Source organism: Oncorhynchus nerka, linkage group LG9a (assembly GCF_034236695.1).
Source record: "Oncorhynchus nerka isolate Pitt River linkage group LG9a, Oner_Uvic_2.0, whole genome shotgun sequence".
Taxonomy (NCBI): Eukaryota; Metazoa; Chordata; class Actinopteri; order Salmoniformes; family Salmonidae; genus Oncorhynchus; species Oncorhynchus nerka.
In genome coordinates, this window is record NC_088404.1 from 44,642,457 (window position 1) to 44,663,816 (window position 21,360).

A 21,360-nucleotide genomic window follows, 5' to 3' on the forward strand; every position below is an offset into this window, starting at 1 on the left:
GAATGAAATGGAAACAGCATCTGTACAGTCTGTACATTTGACTTATTTGTCTCTTGAGTAACCAGATTTAGGCGCATGAACACTGGGGCGTATTTCTTTCTGTCACTCTTTCTGTCTCGTCTAAATCTCCTCTCTGTTCGCTCTGTCTTACTCTCTCCCCCTCTCTTTCTCTGAACAAATCTCCTTGCATCTGCTGTCACCCGTGTGCTCTTTTACCACAGGGGTGAACACAGCAGGAACCTCTCACGCGGGACGACTTGGCAGGGCACAGGAGTTGAGCTGAAAATGAATTTGACTTTATCACACTCTCCCCATTGTGCCTCATCGCCATGTATAAGTAAAACGCTATGATCTTTCTTTAAAGAGGGGTGATAGAACGTTTAAGGCTGTAATTGGCTTTTTATGTGAGGCCTGGCGTTATTGTTCAACGGTAATCAGTGTCTGTGAACTCTCTCCACGGCTCGTTCTCAGACAAGGCCACACTATTACAGAGGGAGAGTGAGCGGTGGATGGCGGGAGGGATGGAGAGGGGGATGGCGGGAGGGATGGAGAGGGGGATGGCAGGAGGGATGGAGAGGGGGATGGCGGGAGGGATGGAGAGGGGGATGGCGGGAGGGATGGAGAGGGGGATCGCGGGAGGGATGGAGTAGAAGAATGAAGACGGGGGTGGAGGAAGAGATGCAGCTTGACGAAAGTAGCGTCTTCTTCCGCCACTAGAGTTGATTAGATCAGGTGTGTTGGTGGATGTGTGTTTGTACACGTGAGTGTGTGTGTGTGTGAGTGAGTATTGTATCTCTGGAGTGATGTGTCACTGCATTATCTTTCAGTTGGAGCGGTGGATCCTGATGCCTGTGTGGGCGGTTGCTCTAGAATGTTGGCGGTGTGCGTAGAGAAGGTTACTGAGTTCCCTTTGGCCATCTCTCACCTCACTCCCACGGCCCAAGCTGTTCTAGCCGTAGTGGTAGCTGTAGCCTGTAGTGAAGCGTGCTCTGTGCTGCTCCACAGGTGCCTGTTCTGCATGCGGGGGATGAGAGGGCCAGCCAGGGATAACGGGATGAGTTGACAAGTCCCTTCTGACCACCCCAATAGTTTATGTTCAGATCACATCAGAGAGATCTGTACCGCAGCGAGAACAGCTTTCACTACTTAGTGCGGCCCCCTGAAGTGGCACTTATCAGCTGTATGCAAGGTCGCCTTTTTGTTATCTTAGTAATGCTGCATCATCGCTCCAACCCCCTCTTGTCTCACATCTGGGTAGCAGAGGTTCTGTTGTCTTTGCAACCTGTAGGTCTGATGTCTGATTGGAGGTTAACTTTACAGTAATACTATTGGTCAACAACTTAGATTTTTAATCCAAGCAACTCAGGGTGTTTTCACATTTGGTCCCTTTCAGCCAATTTTTGTGAACTCAGTGCAGTTTGTTTCATTTTTTTGTGTGCAGTTTGAACACTCCAAAGGAACTCAGATCCCTCAAAAGAGCCCCCCGAATCTAACCAAAACTGAGTTCGGTTCACTTGAATTCTGCGGTCTGGTTCCCTTTTTTAGGGTAATGTGAACACAAATCTCCCCAAGTTCGCTTTTCATTATTCCCGCATCACACACTAGACTACAGCAACACCATTTCCCCTGCCATAGCCCCTCACATTGGTGCCAGAGAGAAAATGATGATGAAAAAAATAGAGAAAATGATGATGTCTAGGTTCGGGATTGTCAAGGATGCACAGACATTCTAAAATGTTTTAGGGATTTTTAGTTTAGATGATATGTTTGCAATATGTGATCTATAGGCTAAGAGAGTTTCATAAGCTGTTTATTCTATTGGGGGGTTTGAATAGTGTGAGAAGATAACAACATATGTGACACGCTCTATCACAGTCAGAAGTTGCTATGACTAATTTACATATAAATGTTTTTTTTTTTTTTTTTTTTTTACAAAATAATGACTTTGTTTTCATAATCTGTATGTATTATCACCAAAATATAGTGTTTAATCTTATAAAGGATGAAACATAGCAACGGAGCCCTTTCACATCGGTTTGGTGGATGCTAGCTTGTAACACATCACATCAGGCTTTCGCAGCACTATTTTATCGGCACAATCAAAACCCTCCCCTATTCTTAAATCATGAATGATTTACAAACTAGCTAGCTATTTTTAATCAAGCTACATTATCCTATTCAATCGGATGATTTTCCTGTTTCCCCAATCAAAAAGCTAAACCCATCATACATAGTCCCACTGTCACTACTGCCTACACCTTAGCTAGCTAGCTTAGCTTTCTAATGTATCAGTGGATTCCCAGGAGAAAGAAATCGCTAGATTTTTAAATAGTAATGTCGTGCTGCGAGCTGGTTCAGACGATCAGTGGAGTCAACTTATTGGCAACTCATTTTTTACCCTGAGTCGGAGAGTGACTCCTTCAACGACTCCGCAGACGAAGTCGAGTCCCTTGAGTAGGCAACTGAGGAAGACCACCCATTAACGGTGGATCCATCAATTACTGTGCTTTAGTCGGTCCAGGGGGGATATGTCAGTGATGCTGGGGAAGAAATTGAAAAGACTTGTGAGATCAGTTGCACTTGTAAGTCCAATGAATGGAAGCTCTGCTATTTGATTTTTACCCCCAAGGAGATGGTCAAGAGACGTGACTAGATTAATTAACTCACCAATGGTAAGTGCTTTCCATTCAACTACTGGTCAAGTTTAGTTGGCTGTCAGTCAGTAATCTGTAATGTGTCTGTCCCTCTGTTCGAGTCTGTGTTTTTGTATGTGATAAGGCACAAGTAGACCGACTAGTTAGATAGCTAGTGTATTAAAGACAAGTGTGTGTGTGTGTGAGTGGGTGAATGTGTGGCATGAGAGAGAGAGAGAGAATTGGGGGATTTGTAGCCTACGCAACCTAGCTAGCTATGTAGCGAATAACTTATGTGACTTGTGTGTCTGTGTGTGCGCGTCGGCAATGTGTGGCCCATAAAACATGTGTAGTAACTTTTGGGACCTGTGTGTGTGTGTGTGTGTGTGTGTGTGTGTGTGTGTGTGTGTGTGTGTGTGTGTGTTTATATTTGTCCTATTTGTCCTAAAGACAGGTTACATACGTGCATGAAACTACCATCTATAAAGTAATCACATACCTTTATATCAAACATAACCCATTTACAATAATAGTACAAGTGTTAAAGAATTACACGTTGTTATTTGTCTTATTTTTCAGATAAAAAACATTGAGTGCTCATTGGCACGATCGCAAACAGATAGGAAGAAACAAACAGAAAGGACACATCAGTGGACATAATTTGTTCCTTTATAGGCAGGAAATCTGCAGAGAGACGTTCAAGTTTTCGTCAGAGTAGTACAACTAGATTGTTTCTGTTGTTTTTGGGGCTGCAATAGTATAAAAAAAGTTTGTAAGGTATTTAATAAAAATGATCCGTAGGCTGTATAATGAATAGAAGTAAAAGAGCTGAGAATACACTGTGCCTTTCAGCACATATTAAAGGCATGTTTTAAATCATTTATTTCCTGGTTTCAGAATATCTACAAAAAGCTGACTACAGTGATAAAGTTCTATAAGGAACATGGTGAGGTTCAAAGGAAGATGAGGTGTGGTGGTCGTCTTGCTAGCAAACTGTTGCTGTCCTACAAAGAAATTAAGCGAATCGTCCAGTATGTCAACAACTTTGCCGATGTCCACGAGATGCCGCTCCTAGGATGGATCCCTGGATTTAAGAAGGAAGACATACAGTCGCTACCGACATTTGAAACCAAGTCCTTTATGTGACACAAGTACAAAACTATGATGTGTGATCATGGTGGGTGTTTTCCTAAATCTTGATACTTATATTTGTATCAAACGTTCGTCAGCTTAAGCCAAAGCCGACCTGAAACGGATCCAAAGAGATTGTCAGTCCTTATTCTCTGGTGACGTGTGTGTGTCTGGTCAGATTTTCTTTCACGTTTCTCATTCTAGTTGCTGCTTAGAGACAGAGCATATTCTGACCCTTTTATCTCTCACCCCCTCCTTTCCCTTCCATGTTTTATCTCTCACCCCTCCTTTCCCTTCCCTGTTTTATATCTCACCCCCTCCATCCCCCTTCCCTGTTTTATCTCTCACCCCCTCCTTTCCCTTCCCTGTTTTATCTCTCACCCCCTCCTTTCCCTTCCCTGTTTTATCTCTCACCCCTCCATCCCCTTCCCTGTTTTATCTCTCACCCCTCCATCCCCCTTCCCTGTTTTATCTCTCACCCCTCCTTTCCCTTCCATGTTTTATCTCTCACCCCCTCCTTTCCCTTCCCTGTTTTATCTCTCACCCCCTCCTTCCCCTTTCCCTGTTTTATCTCTCACCCCCTCCTTTCCCTTCCCTGTTTTATATCTCACCCCCTCCTTTCCCTTCCCTGTTTTATCTCTCACCCCCTCCTTTCCCTTCCCTGTTTTATCTCTCACCCCTCCTTCCCCTTCCCTGTTTTATCTCTCACCCCTCCATCCCCCTTCCCTGTTTTATCTCTCACCCCCTCCTTTCCCTTCCCTGTTTTATATCTCACCCCCTCCTTTCCCTTCCCTGTTTTATCTCTCACCCCCTCCTTCCCCTTCCCTGTTTTATCTCTCACCCCCTCCTTCCCCTTCCCTGTTTTATCTCTCACCCCCTCCATCCCCCTTCCCTGTTTTATCTCTCACCCCTCCTTTACCTTCCCTGTTTTATATCTCACCCCCTCCTTTCCCTTCCCTGTTTTATCTCTCACCCCATCCTTTCCCTTTCCCCTTTTATCTCTCACCCCTCCTACCCCTTCCCTGTTTTATCTCTCACCCCTCCTGCCCCTTCCCTGTTTTATCTCTCACCCCTCCCTTCCCTTCCCTGTTTTATCTCTCACCCCCTCCTTCCCCCTTCCCTGTTTTATCTCTCACCCCCTCCTTCCCCTTCCCTGTTTTATCTCTCACCCCTCCTTTCCCTTCCCTGTTTTATCTCTCACCCCTCCTTTCCCTTCCCTGTTTATCTCTCACCCCCTCCATCCCCCTTCCCTGTTTTATCTCTCACCCCTCCTTTCCCTTCCCTGTTTATCTGTCACCCCTCCTTTCCCTTCCCTGTTTATCTCTCACCCCATCCTTTCTCTTCCCTGTTTATCTCTCACCCCATCCTTTCCCTTCCCTGTTTATCTCTCACCCCATCCTTTCCCTTCCCTGTTTATCTCTCACCCCATCCTTTCCCTTCCCTGTTTATCTCTCACCCCATCCTTTCCCTTCCCTGTTTATCTCTCACCCCATCCTTTCCCTTCCCTGTTTATCTCTCACCCCATCCTTTCCCTTCCCTGTTTATCTCTCACCCCTCCTTCCCCTTCCCTGTTTTATCTCTCACCCCCTCCATCCCCCTTCCCTGTTTTATATCTCACCCCCTCCCTTCCCTTCCCTGTTTTATCTCTCACCCCTCCTTCCCCCTTCCCTGTTTTATCTCTCACCCCCTCCTTCCCCTTCCCTGTTTTATCTCTCACCCCCTCCTTTCCCTTCCCTGTTTTATCTCTCACCCCTCCTTTCCCTTCCCTGTTTATCTCTCACCCCCTCCTTTCCCTTCCCTGTTTATCTCTCACCCCATCCTTTCCCTCCCTGTTTATCTCTCACCCACTCCTTTCCCTTCCCTGTTTTATCTCTCACCCCATCCTTCCCCTTCCATGTTTTAGCTCTTTTCAGATGTCGTTTACTCTGTGTGACTGTCATAAAAATGCAGGAGCTGGGATTGTGAGAGGGTTGGTCGGGCACATCTGCATGTGCTGTGTGCTGTGCCCAGGGATGTATCAGAAAGAAAACATTTGTTTGAATATAGTATATAGCCTATACACATTCACTGTGACATGCATTTATAACAGATGTTATTTAACATAGTAATTTATTCATTATTTATCCTCGAATGTAATCTGACATGGAAAAACTATGGACTACAACCATGATATGTTTGAGGACTACATGGGCTGTGCACGTGTTTGTGCGCACGTATGTATGTGGAAGTCCAAGTACACATGCGCACAAACACGTGCACACCACATGTAGTCCTCGAACATATCATGGTGTGGACATGTGCAGTGTGAGAGTGTTTCTCTGTTATAATGTATATGTACATGTAGCCTGTGACAATATGTCAATGTAGCCTATACATCATGTTGCTTGTATGTGTACATGTACAAACGTGTGTGTGTGTGTGTGTGTGTGTGTGTGTGTGTGTGTGTGTGTGTGTGTGTGTGTGTGTGTGTGTATATGTGTGTGTGTGTGAGTGAGTGAGTGAGCGAGAAGAACACAGGCAGTAGATTGTGTTGCTCATTAGAAAGCTAACATTCTCCTCTTCCTAGCACTGAAAAACACTTCAAATGTGTTTTTGTCAGTATCCTACATTGGGTGTACGATTTTCAATTACAGCATTACTTAACCTGCAGTTAATCTTCTGCTATTTGTTTCTGTTATCAATAATATTTACATGTTAATAGTATCTTCTGATTACAATTATTATGCCTCATCTTCTAACTAAATGCATTGTAAGTAGGTACAGTACCTTCAGAAAGTATTCATACCCCTTGACTTATTCCACATTTTGTTGTGTTACAGCCTGAATTCAAAATGGATTAAATATATGTTTTTTCTCTCACCCATCTACACACAATACCCCATAATGACAAGGTCAAAACATGTTTTAAGAAATGTTTGCACATTTATTGAATTTGAAATACAGAAATATCTAATTTACGTAAGTATTCACTAACTAACTTAATACATCAGAATCACCTTTGGCAGTGATTACAGCTGTGAGTCTTTCTGGGTAAGTTTCTAAGAGCTTTGCACACCTGGATTGTACAATATTTGTCCATTATTCTTTTCAGAATTCTTCAAGCTCTGTCAAATTGGTTGTTGAGCACAACCCTTTTCAAGTCTCGCCATGTAGATTTAAATCAAAACTGTAACTCGGCCATCTACATATTCAACATATACAATCACATACTGTTTTAATAAAAAAAAGTAAAGGTACAATATCACATTTAAGTAAAATGAAATATACACATAGGTATAAGCCATAGTCTTGTTTTAACATCAAGGAAAAAATGGTCACTGTCTTCTTGGTAAGCAACTCCAGTGTAGATCTGTGTTTTAGGTTATTGTCCTGCTGAAAGGTGAATTAACCTCCCCGTGTCTGATGGAAAGCAGACTGAACCAGGTTCTCCTCTAGGATTCTGCCTGTGCTTGGCTTCATTCAATTTATTTTGTATCGTGAAAAACTCCCCAGTCCTTAACAATTACAAGCATACCCATAACATGATGCAGCCACTACTATGTTTGAAAATATGGGTTGGAAAATATGGAGTGGTACTCAGTAATGTGTTGAATTGGATTTGCCCCAAACATAACACTTTGTATTCAGGACAAAAAGTTAATGGCTTTGCCACAATTTGTGCAATATTACTTGAGAGCCTTGCTGCAAACAGGATGCATTTAAAAAAATATATATTTTTATTCTGTACGTACAAGCTTCCTTTTCACTCAGTAATTTAGGTTAGTATTGTGGAGTAATTACAGTACAATGTTGTTGATCCATCCTCAGTTTTCTCCTATCACAGCCATTCAACTCTGTAACTGTTTTAAAGTCACCATTGGCCTTCTGGTGAAATCACTTTCATTCCTCTTCGACAACTGAGTTAGGAATGACACCTGTATCTTTGTAGTGACTGGGTGTATTGATACACCATCCAAAGTGTAAATAATAACTTCAACATGCTCAAAGGGATATTCAATGTCTGCTTTTTATTTTATTTTACCCATCTACCAATAGGTGCCATTCTTTGTGAGGCATCAGCTGGTCTTTGTGGTAGAATCTGTGTTTGAAATTCACTTCTCGACTGAGGGACCTTACAGAGAATTGTATGTGTGGGGTACAGAGATGAGGTAGTAATTAAAACATAATGTTAATCTTTTATTTCGCACAGAGTCTATGCAACAGAGTATGTGACTTGTTAAGCACATTGTTACTCATGAACTTATTTAGGCCATAACAAAGTTGAATACTTAATGACTCAAGACATTTCAGCTTGACAATTTTTCTTAATTTGTACACATTTCTAAAAACATAATTCTACTTTGATATTATGGAGTATTGTGTGTAGGCCAGTGACACAGAATCTCAATTAAATCCATTTTAAATTTAGGCTGTAGCACAAAATGTGGAAAATTCAACGGTTGTGAATACTTTAAGGCACTGTATACAGCAAATGTATTACAAAGAAAAAACAGAAATACCTTATTTACATGAGTATTCAAACCCTTTGCTATGACACTCGAAATTGAGCTCAGGTGCATCCTGTTTCCATTGATCATCCTTGAGATGTTTCTACAGCTTGATTGGAGTTCACCTGTGGTAAATTCAAATGATTGGACAGGATTTGGAAAGGCACACACCTGTCTATATAAGGTCCCACAGTTGACAGTGAATGTGAGAGTAAAAACCAAGCCACGAGGTAGAAGGAATTCTCCTTAGTGCTCCGAGACAGGATTGTGTAGAGGCACAGATCTGGGGAAAGGTACCAAAAAAATGTCTGCATCGTTGAAGGTCCCCAAGAACACAGTGGCCTCCATCATTCTTAAATGGAAGAAGTTTGGACCCACCAAGACTCTTCCTAGAGCTGGCAGGATGGAAGCCACACCTCAGTAAAAGGAACATGACAGTCTGCTTGGAGTATGCCAAAAAGGCCTTTATTAAAGGACTCTCAGACCATGAGAAACAAGATTCCCTGGACTGATGAAACCAAGATTGAAATCTTTGGCCTGAATACCAAGCGTCATGTCTGGAGAAAGCCTGCCACCGTCTATACGGTAAACCATGGTGGTTGCAGCAATATGCTGTGGGGATGTTTTTCAAGGGCAGGGACTGGGAGACTACTCAGGATCGAGGGAAAGATGAACGGCGCAAAGCACAGAGAGATTCTTGATGAAAACCTGCTCTAGAGCGCTCAGGACCTCAGACTGAGGGATGAAGGTTCACCTTCCAACAGGACAACGACCCTAAGCACCCAGCCAAGATAACAAAGGAGTGGCTTCAGGACAAGTCTCTGAATGCCCTTGAGTGGCCCAGCCAGAGCCTGGACTTAAACCTGATCGAACATCTCTGGAGAGACCTGACAATAGCTGTGCAGCAACGCTCCCCATCCAACCTGACAGAAAGGATCTGAAGATAAGAATGTGGAGAAACTCCCCAAATAAAGGTGTGCCAAGCTTGTAGCGTCATACCCAAGAAAACTCAAGACTGTAATTGCTGCCAAAGGTGCTTCAACAAAGTGCTGAGTATAGGGGGTGTATACTTATGTAAATGTGATATTTCTTTTTTTTTGTATGTATTTTTTGCACTGTATATTGTATCTAGCTGTCCGATAACACATTCTGATGGAATGGCTTGTCCTGCACTTTGTAAAAACCCACAATGCATTGAGTGAGTGTTGGAAAAATATCTTGGTTCCTTTCTAAACATAGCAATGAGGACTCACCCCACAAAATAGGTGAAGTGAACTGGTAAAATAGGTGAGTTCACATTCAAAGGAAAGGGCAGTGTGAATAAAAAGAGATCTGAGTTCTTTGGCTTTTTTTTACCCCAGAGTTCACTTTAAAGAGGACTGAGATCAGACTATATGCGACAACACCCTCAGATGCTTTTAAAAGAGTCTTAGCTTCATTGTTTCTTCCTCATTCTTTTTTCCTTGCCTGCTCTGATGAGATACACTCCCCCCCTCCCCCCAGGGTCTCTTGGGGCATGGCCTTTCAGGCTAAAACTTCTCTCTCTCTCTCTCTCTCTCCTCCTCTCTGATTGTATCTAGATGAATGTGTTGCAATGGTTCTTAATGCTTTGTAACTTAAGCTTTATGCCTTGTATGTTAACCTGTTGCGACGAGCCATCCCGGATCCGGGATCATGAATACAGCCTCAAGCTCATTACCATAACGCAACGTTAACTATTCATGAAAATCGCAAATGAAATTAAATCAATATGCTAGCTCTCAAGCTTAGATTTTTGTTAACAACACTGTCATCTCAGATTTTCAAAATATGCTTCTCAACCATTGCAAAACAAGCATTTGTGTAACACTATTGATAGCTAGCGTAGCATTTAGCGTAGCATTTAGCGTTAGCATTCAGCAGGCAACATTTTCACAAAAAACAGAAAAATATTCAAATAAAATAATTTACCTTTGAAGAACAGATGTTTTCAATGAGGAGACTCAGTTAGATAGCAAATGTTCAGTTTTTACAAAAATATTATTTGTTTAGGACAAATCGCTCCGTTTTCTGCGTCACGTTTAGCTACGAAAGAAACCTGTATCCAGGATTGTGTAAATCTATCCACAAGCTCATTAGCATAACGCAACGTTAACATTCATGAAAATCGCAAATGAAATGAAATAAATCTATTTGCTCTCAAGCTTAGCCTTTTGTTAACACTGTCATCTCAGATTTTCAAAAATATAATTGTCAACCATTGCAAAACAAGCATTTGTGTAACACTATTGATAGCCTAGTGAGATATTATGCCTGACATTCAGCAAGCAACATTTTCACAAAAACCAGAAAAACATTCAAATAAAATAATTTACCTTTGAAGAACTTTGAAAAACTTCAGATGTTTTCAATGAGGAGACTCTCAGTTAGATAGCAAATGTTCACTTTTTACAAAAATATTATTTGTGTTGACAAATCGCTCCGTTTTCTTCATCACGTTTGGGTAAGAACAAAAAAAAAAAAACATTAAGTCATTAAAACGTGAACTTTTTTCCAAAATTTTTCCATTATTAACATAATATCGACAGAAACATGGCAAATGATGTTTAAAATCAATCCTCAAGGTGTTTTTCACAGATCTATCGATGATAAATCCTTCGTGGCAGGTGACTTTCTCTTCTGAAGAAATGGAACGCACATGGACCTAGAGATTACGCAATAATTTCGACACAGGACACCGGGCGGACCCCTGGTAAATGTAGTCTCTTATGGTCAATCTTCCAATGATATGCCTACAAATACGTCACAATGCTGCAGACATCCTGGACGAACGGCAGAGAGCATAAGCTCGTTCACGGCACATTCACAGCCATATAAGGAGACGATAGAAAAACAGAGCTTCAAAAATTCTGCTCATTTCCTGTTTGAGTTTCCTCTTGGTTTCGCCTGTAGCATGAGTTCCGTGGCACTCACAGATAATATCTTTGCAGTTTTGAAAACGTCAGTGTTTTCTTTCCAAAGCTGCCAATTATATGCATAGTCGAGCATCTTTTCGTGACAAAATATTGCGCTTAAAACGGGCACGTCTTTTTATCCAATAATGACATAGCGCCCCCATAGGTTGAAGAGGTTAATCTGTTCATTTTACAATGTTAATGAAATACACTTGCATTTAGAATTTCCTTCTCAGACCAATTCTTGGTTGTCATCGTCAACTCATTACATAATACTTGATTTCACATTATTTTACTTTAATGTTAATTGGATTTTGATGAACATTTTAATTGGCTATGTGCATAGTCTTATTATGGGTCGCATGTGAGGTTAAATAATATGCATATAAAATATTACCCCGATACAACTATCCAACATCTCATTCAATTGTACAGTGTAATTCTGGTACTGTGTCATTAAATGTTAAATAATATTGACATCATTTCCCCAATTGAGTATTGTATGTACTGTAGTTGTGTGCAAATGGATCACACACCTGTGTAGTTCTGATCGAATGCAACTGCTAGTGTCGTAAAGCGTCCAGGTGGAACGATCGCGTTCAAAGGTTTCAGGCATTGTTTTCGCATGTCTGAATTCTCATCTTGTTCGTCTGTGATCGGCTGGACAGGTCTGCAGTGAGCAGCTGTGCTGCAGTGCAGAAACACACATGTGGGTTCTTCTCACGTGAATAAAAAAAAAAAAAATGTTCCTGTCATTTGAGTAGTGCTTTAAAGTGAACAGAAAAGCTCCCCCGGTTCCCATCGACACCTCTCAGCGACATCCCTCTGTGAAAAGATGTCGCTGTAGAAAAGATAAAAGCACTCCCAGGCACCCTAAAAATAGCCTTGGGAATGGGGCCTAATTGGTGTATTTGTCAGATGCACGTCAGATGAGGCAGTGTTCCTCAGTGTTCCTCTGACAGCCAAGGCCACTGACAGGGTCCCACTGACACTGGGGGTGGAAAGCGCTGTGGCCACTGACACAGGGAGGGAGATAGGAGAGGGGGAGAGGGTGAAGTCTGGGGTGCAGGGAGGGGATCCTAAGGGACAGGCTGGAGACTGCTGCTCCTTTAGGTTATATTCTTGAACTGGTCAGTAAAGATATAAAAGAGTTGAAGTGACGAAAAGCTACTACAATGGAGAAACAAACAAACAAGCTAAAAAGGTACAGTCTATACTATGGAAACAGACGTTAAAGAACTTAAAAAGGAGAACATGTTTCTGAGAGAAGCCTTACTTGAAATACAGACATCTATGCCAGAAAATGTGGTACTTACCGGTATTAAAGAAAATGAGGGTGAAGATCCTGTGAGTATGGTGAAATAATTTCTTCTTAAAGCACTACAGAGTTTTTATTTAACTAGGCAAGTCAGTTTAGAACTAATTCATATTTTACAATGTAGGCCTACCCCGGCAATACCAGGGATAATTGTGCGCCGCCCTATGGGACTCACGATCACGGCCGGTTGTGATACAGCCCAGGGTCTGTAGTGACGCCTCTAGCACTGAGATGCATTGCTTTAGATCGCTGCGCCACTCGGGAGCCACAAAATAAAAGATCCCAGGCGTTATTGTAGACGAAATCAAACTTGAATGTGGGCAATGTTTCGGACAGAGGACAGCGATACGAGTGCACAATTGTTGAAAAATTTGCATTATTTAAAGATAAAATAATGGTTAAAAGTCTGGGCAAAAGACTCACTGGCACGGAAATAGGCATGGATGATCAGTTCCTGAAGGAAATTGCAAAACGTCACAAAGTTCTGTTCCCAATCGTCAAGGTGAATAGACTAAAAGGGAATCATTTAGCTCCCGTAGTCGATAAAATTGACATTGATAACCAACTGTTCCGAGTCACCAAGACTACTCCATGGCTATTGTAAATAATACAAAGTTCCCATAGAGGAGTTGAATATTGGAACGCCCAATACTATCCATGGTAGGGATTGTAACAACAACAACAAAAACAGGACAACATTAAAATACAAGAATTGACAAAGAAATACAAATACAGTATACCAATCAAGATAGGGAAAGTTGTAATAAATAATTACTATTAGACTTTCTATTTGTAGTATTTATAAATAGATAAATTACAGCATTAGAAGAAAGGATAATTATTGAAATAATACATCTTCAAAATTAGGTACTGGAACACAGAAGTACTCAGAAGCCTGAAATGAGGTAGGAATCAACATGGTAGAGATAAAAACACAGCAAACAGAGGACAACGAAGGCCCAGTATGTGGGTATGTGCAGGTGTATTGGGATGGAAGGTGGGGTTTGTGTTTTTGTGTTTGGAAAAGTGAGGGGTTTAGTGAGTGAAAAATGAAAATGGTTGCAAATGCCAGAGCCCATGTGTGTCTGCGAGCATGTCACACCCTAGGGTGGGCATTCTAGTTTCTTTATTTCTATGTTTTCTGTTTCTATGTTTTGGCCGGGTATTGTTCTCAATCAGGGACAGCTGTCTATCGTTGTCTCTGATTGGGAATCATACTTAGGCAGCCTGTTTTTCCACCTTAGTTGTGGGTAGTTGTCTGTGTTAGTGGCATCACGGTTGTTTGTGTTTGTAACATTTATGCCATTAAAAGAAAATGTACGCTCACCACGCTGCACCTTGGTCCGGTCGTTTCCCTGACGACGTTCGTGACAGAGCAGGAGTTGTGACAGAGAGAGCTTTCAATGTACAGATATGGGATGTACATAATAAAAACAAATATATATATATATATATATATATATATATATATATATATAGTTTTATTTATTGTCCTATTTATTTATGTTTTTATTTTATCTTTATTTAAGTTAACTTAAGAAAAATCATGATGGAGCAGTCCCCAACCCTATACCCTAGACACCCACCATGAGAACTTTGATGACCTTGTACCTAACCGGTGGGAATTCCAGTGGGGTGCCCCCATCCAGGTAATGGCAGTGCTGGCATCACTAGCTGCAGTAACCCAGGAAACACTCGGACAATCAAAAAGGGGGAAAATTATTGCGGCCCTGGTGGCACAAAATAATCAAAAGGTCTGACTGCACAGAGATGCTTGAGAAAATGGTCACAACTGGAGACCAGCGTGTTTGTTTTAGTGGAAAGGGGTGAATCTGAGCGCCATCAGCTAGGACTTGACATTGGTTAGTCAAATCTCGCCATTATTGATCAATTTTGCATGCCTTCTCAAACAGCTACAACTGGATTTGCATTCACATATCAAGTCTTCTCTTGAGTTGGGCTCAGGGATGGGACAACTGCTGAACTGTTGACAACTGTTGAGCTTGTGGTTGTTTATGGTGGAAGGGTAGTGTGTGTGTGTGTGTGTGTGTGTGTGTGTGTGTGTGTGTGTGTGTGTGTGTGTGTGTGTGTGTGTGTGTGTGTGTGTGTGTAATGATGTTAGGGACAATATAATGGTTTGCCAAAATAATAATTGCTTGCCAAAAATGAAATGTTTGTAATGCCTATCCTGGTTCTAGGTAACAATCCTTCATATTAACTGCCTACATTATTAAGCATATTATTAGTTAATTGTGGAAATAAATTAAGATATGGAAGAATTGTTTTAAATATGCAGTGCATTCGGAAAGTATTCAGACCCTTTGACTATTTTCACATTTTTGTAACGTTACAGCCTTATTCTGAACTGGATTAAATGTAATGTTTTCCTCATCAATCTACACACAATACCCCATAATGACAAAGCGAAAACAGGTTTTTAGAATACCTTATTTACATACGTTTTTAGACCCTTTGATATGAGACTCGAAATTGAGCTCAGGTGCATCCCACCACAAGTGGACTCCAATCAAGTTGTAGAAACATATCCAAGTTGTAGAAACATATCCAGGATGATGATGGAAACAGGATGCACCGGAGCTCAATTTTCGATTCGGAATACTTATGTAAATAAGGCATTTCTGTTTTTTATTTTTAAAACATTTTTAAAGCATTTCTAAAAACCTGTTTTAGCTTTGTCATTATGGGGTATTGTGTGTAGATTGCTGTGGAAAACGTTGCATTGAATACATTTTGAGAATAAGGCTGCAACGTATGTGGAAAAAGTCAAGGGGTCTGAATACTTTTCGAAAGGCACTGTACATATACTGTATTTACAAAAAATATATACTTTTGAAGTCGGAGGTTTACATGCATTTAAATTCAGTTTTTCACAATTCCTTACATTTAATCCGAGTGAAAATTCCCTGTTTTAGGTCAGTTATGATCACCACTTTATGTGAAATATCAGAATAATAGTAGGGAGAATGATTTATTTCAGTTTTTATTTCTTTCATCACATTCCCAGTGGGTCAGAAGTTTACACACACTCAATTAGTATTTGGTAGCATTGCCTTTAAATTGTTTTAAAATCTTTTTAGGGATAGCCCCCTCCAATTTTCGCCTAAAATGACATAGCCAAATCTAACTGCCTGTAGCAAAGGAAACACTTTGAAGTTTGTGGAAATGTGAATTGAATGTAGGAGAATATAACATAATAGATCTGGTAGAAGAAAATACAAAGATTTTCTGCCACGATCTTTGAAATTCAACAGAGGTCCCAGTTCTAGCCATCACTCTGGTTGTAATTCCGATTGTGTCCACAAGATGTCAGCAGTGTATGTGCAAGACAGATAACTTGAAGTATGAGCGAACTACATTACATTTAGTGTGAAGTCACCCAGGTACATTTGGGCAAATCGTGAAGGAGACGTTTTCATTCATATTACATTTTTCTGCAAGAATATCAAATGAATGTCAAATGTCAAATGTTTATACTTGGACTTTGATTTAGCTTTTCCAGTATTAGTAGCCATATTATAAGTTCAACATTTGCAAAACAACCAGTTTTCATAACTTCCTAACTCTGAATATTCTTATAATTTTTGTTCAAAAGAAAAAGGCATGCTGTCACAGAAGGTTAGCACCTACATTTTGCGACAGACACAGGGTTCCCAGAGACTCCCGTAAATCCCATCTCATTGGCTATCTAGCTAGCTTTGTGTGACCCCGATTGGTGCTTATTTGACAAAGTTAGAGTTGTTCAAGTGAAGACCGCCCGCGTCATCGGCGTTCCATGAAGGCGTCGCTCTCTGACCAAATTTGTTGTCCTATAGGACATACTACACCCCTAATGAAATAGCGAAGTCTGGTTACATTCTAGGATCTCTGAGGAATACATACGGATGTGATTTGACTGGTTCAAACCATGTTTAGGGTTAGATTTTCATAGATTCCTTTCTTTGCAAATTGAACGAGTGGAAATACAAAATCGATCGTGCATGCTATATGGACCTTTTTAGGATATGAAAAATGATTTCATCTAACAAAATGACACTTCATGTTATCTCTGGGACCTTTTGGATGATAAATCAGAGCAAAATTTCAGAATGTAAGTACACATTTCACCTTCAGCGGTGAATTTATCAAACTTGTCGCAGTGAAATAAATGTTTTGATATTAGGAGCTCTCCTCAAACAATAGCGTGCCATTTTTTTAGCTACTGTGAATTGGACAGTGCAGTTATATTAACAAGAATTGAAGCTTTCAGCCGATATAAGACACTTATATGTACCGACATTTGTTGTTTTTCTAAAATATGCGATCGTGACACAAGGCGCTGCATGACTTACAACTGTCCCATTGATGGGATGCCTATCCCCTTGGGTCAAATGTTTCGGGTAGCCTTCCACAAGTTGCCCACAATAAGTTGGGTGAATGTTGGCCCATTCCTCCTGAGCTGGTGTAACTGAGTCAGGTTTGTAAGGCCTCCTTGCACGCACACGCTTTTTCAGTTCTGCCCACGAATTTTCTATAGGATTGAGGTCCTATAGATTGAGGTCCTTTGTGATGGCCACTCCAATACCTTGACTTTGTTGTCCTTAAACCATTTTGCCACAAGTATGCTTGGGGTATGCTTGGGGTCGTTGTCCATTTGGAAGACCCATTTGCGACCAAGCTTTAACTTCCTGACTGATGTCTTGAGATGTTGCTTCAATATATCCACATAATTGTCCTACCTCATGATGGCATCTATTTTGTGAAGTGCACCAGTCCCTCCTGCAGCAAAGCATCCCTACAACATGATGCTGCCACCCCCCGTACTTCATGGTTGGGATAGTGTTCTGTTCGGCATGCAAGCCTTCCCCCTTTTCCTCCAAACATAACAATGGTCATTATTGCCAAACAGTTCTATTTTTGTTACATCAGACCAGAGGACATTTCTCCAAAAAGTACGATCTTTGTCCCCATGTGCAGTTGCAAACCGTAGTCTGGCTTTTTTTTATGGCGGTTTTGGAGCAGTGGCTTCTCCCTTGCTGAGCGGCCTTTCAGGTTATGTTGATATAGGACTCATTTTACTGTGGATACAGATACTTTCGTACCTGTTTCCTCCAGCATCTTCACAAGGTCCTTTGCTGTTGTTCTGGGATTGATTTGCCCTTTAACGCACCAAAGTACATTAATCTCTAGGAGACAGAACGCGTCTCCTTCCTGAGCAGTATGACGACTGCATGGTCCCATGGTGTTTATACTTGCGTACTATTGTTTGTACAGATGAATGTGGTACCTTCAGGCATTTGGAAATTGCTCCCAAGGATGAACCAGACTTGTGGAGGTCTAAAAAAATAAATATCTGAGGTCTTGGCTGATTTCTTTAGATTTTCCCATGATGTCAAGCATAGAGGCACTGAGTGTGAAGGTAGGCCTTGAAATATATCTACAGGTACACCTTCAATTGACTCACATGATGTCAATTAGCTTATCAGAAGCTTCTAAAGCCATGACATCATTTTCTGGAATTTTCCAAACTGTTTAAAGGCACAGTCAACTTAGTGTATGGAAACTTCTGACCCACTTGAATTGTGATACAGTGAATTATAAGTGAAATAATCTGTCGGTAAACAATTGTTGGAAAAATGACTTGTGTCATGCACAAAGTAGATGTCCTAACCGACTTGCCAACACTACAGTTTGTTAACAAGAAGTATGTGGAGTGGTTGAAAAACTATGTTTAATGACGCCAACCTAAGTGTATGTAATCTTCTGACTTCAACTTTGTATGGGGGATTGGAAATTATGCAGACACTGATGGACCCCACAATATATCTGAGGTATTGAAGCTGATCAATCCCCTAAACAAAATAAAAAAGGTAAAGTCCATTAACACTGCCCTTCTGTCAAATATCCCAATCCAAGTCCTGTGCATGGATGACAATTCATTCACCATATTTTCTTATTTTATTTTTAGCTCATTGACTTGCCATTAATATTTCAGGCTGTCCATTCATTTTTCATTATACCTTTTGACCAACCATCGGCAATAATGCACTGCTGATCATTAAGGCCAAATCATGCAGTTGTCTGATTGAATCTGCCCTGGGCAGTGTCACCTTCACCCCCATCCCCTACCAATCATTGTCTTAAATCTATTTGTTCAATTCTATATAATTTACAGCATTGTGTATGCAGAGGTTTTTCTTATTCACAGTGGGTTATTTTGGGAGACAGATTGGATATAAATGATAGGCATTGTGATGGTGAATATAGCTGTCACTCAAACCATTGGAGCTCCGCTTCTGAGACCCTGAGCATCCATGAAGTCTGGACTTCAGTGGCTCGCCTGTCAATCATCTCACTGCTGGTTGAAACGTGCATTTATAACAATATACAATTACTCTTATAGATAACTCTTATTGAACCATACAGGTGTAGGATCTTAATTTGATCACTCTTTTGTTGCTGAGAATTTTCCTGCACCACAAGAAATGCAGATGAGCTTCATGATTTACATACATGTACTGAAAACACTCAATAACACATGGTTATATTAACACTACTGCACTTTTCATGTAGCCTAATTTTAACCACCAATCAAGCAACATTATGGACTAAAATTTCAAATCCTGTTGGTGCAGGATTATTTTTCTGCAACAATACTGGTCAAATAAAGATCCTACATCTGTATTACAATTGCAGCATACTAGTTATCATAGATAGTTGGTTTGGGTATAATACTGTACATGGACTGATATGAACCTAACTGCATTCATCAAAGTTTATAAGTATGTGTCTGTGTGCCTGCATGCATGCATGTCGATCGAGAACGTACCTATCCGTATACTACACTGAATATCCAGATGGATTGTGCCACAAATAGAGTGCCTTTTTGTGTCTCTTCAATATTTTAAGTAGTAATTGCACCAATATTGAATTTTAAAAGCCTGTTTCATTCAATTAAGTGCCTTTTAATAAATACCACATGGAGATTTGAATAAATATTTTATTTTTAATATGAATAAAGAGACTTCCTAAAGTGCAAAAATCCCGCATTTTGACATGTCTCTCTGTGACTTTTAGGAAGATTTTAATCCACTTAACCCAAGCTTTTTCAAAGTTTTCACGATCACTGTAAAGCCCTAGTTGTTTCGCTGGTTTGAAAAAGTCATTTCTGAAGATGGTTATTTATTTAATGTGATTAATGAATAGTTTGCATCTGTTCCTCATTTTAAGGTCATCCCTTTTACATGAACTGAACTCTCTTTTTAATATGGTGAAACTATTCCTTTTTTCTATCAAAAGAAATATTGATTATCTAATAGTCATATCATAGTGTAAAAGCAAGTGAGCTGGTTCTACTCCGTTCGGCCATTTTCTGGTGTTTTGTGATGGAAAACTGATCGGGTTGAGGATAAACGCGTCAACCGTGTTTGAACAATTATGACCGACCGTCTCGATTTGGTCTTATTTAGCAAAACGTTTTATGCATGTTTTCTTGATTTTACTAGGCAAGTCAGTTAAGAACAAATTCTTATTTACAATGACGGCCTAGGAACACTGGGTTAACTGCCTTGTTCAGCAGCAGAACGACAGATTCTTACCTTGTCAGCTTGGGGGTTTGATCTAGCAACCTTTCGGTTACAGGCTACATGCCGCCCCATACACCACAAATGGTGTTTTTTTTACATTGGATAAAAGCACAGACTCAGAGCTAGAAAATAGTATATCATACATTACATTTGAGGAACAATAGGTAAGTAATTCTGCTAAGAAAGTAAATAAACACTTTTGAGAAAATGGCCCTTGAATGTTTTGGTACGCCTACTGGAAAGCTCTTCTTTGTCAACATCCTTCACACCCATCTCTTTAATGATTCACATATTTACATTTTAGTCATTTAGCAGTCATTCTTATCCAGAGCGCATACATTTCCCCCCCCATACTGGTCCCTTGTGGGAATCAAACTCACAACCCTGGTGTTACAAGCACCATGCTCTACCAACTGAGCCACACAGGACCTGTAGGTTAGTGTACTGTAGAGTAACAACCAAAGAATGTAAGACTAAAGGCTGGTTTATAGTACAGTCGCAATGACATCATGAACGTTCTATTGTTGTCCGACATCAAACTTGTTGTTGTCATTATAAAAAAGTATGAACACAAAAAAGACAGGCTGCATGACATCAACAGCCTGGTGGTCAAAAATAGCATAACTGGTGTATTTTAGCACCAATAAACTTATGTGTTTAAAAATGTATTGAGTGCCCTCCCAAGTGGTGCAGCAGTCTAAAGCACTGCTTTGCAGTGCTAGGGGCATTACATTCCTGGGCTGTGCCACAACTGGCTGGGAGACCCCTAGGACAGCACACAATTGGCCCAGTGTTGTTAGGGGAGAGTTTGCCTGAAGGGTGCTTTACTTGGCTCATTGTGCTCTAGTGACTCCTTGTGGTGGGCCGGGTGCCTGCAGGCTGACCCAAGTTCACAGTTGAATGGTGTTTCCTCTGACACATTGGTTAATGTGTTAAGGAGTGTGGTTAGTGTGGTTAGGTGGGTCATGTTTCAGAGGATGTGTGACTCTACCTCTGTCCCTCCTGAGCATGTTGGGGAGTTGCAGTAATGAGACAAAATGGAAATTGGGGAGAAAAAGCGGGCTAAAATACCAACAATTTTTTTTTTTCACTTTGTGTATGCCAATCAGGCAACTTTCTAAAAAATATTTTGGTTCGTTTCTAGCTTGTTAGTCTGCTAGCTAACTTTAAGTAATGTAAGTACTTAAGTAAAAATAATGACCATCTCATAGCTGACAACATCTTAAAATCAGCCATTTTTTCATTAATACAGGAAAATAAACTCACAACAAGATC

General features: G+C 40.7%; 1 protein-coding gene across 1 annotated transcript in view; it reads left to right on the forward strand.

Annotated features, from left to right (window-relative positions):
* Nucleotides 1-654: 654 nt before the first annotated feature.
* The window catches only part of LOC115134397 (NT-3 growth factor receptor-like), a 240,760-nt gene continuing 220,054 nt past the window's right edge, over nucleotides 655-21,360 (forward strand). The window contains exons 1-4 of the mRNA XM_065022154.1: nucleotides 655-694; nucleotides 828-961; nucleotides 3,531-3,775; nucleotides 12,103-12,297. Of these exons, the coding sequence (XP_064878226.1) occupies nucleotides 655-694; nucleotides 828-961; nucleotides 3,531-3,775; nucleotides 12,103-12,297 (614 nt within the window). The remainder of the gene's footprint in view (nucleotides 695-827; nucleotides 962-3,530; nucleotides 3,776-12,102; nucleotides 12,298-21,360) is intronic.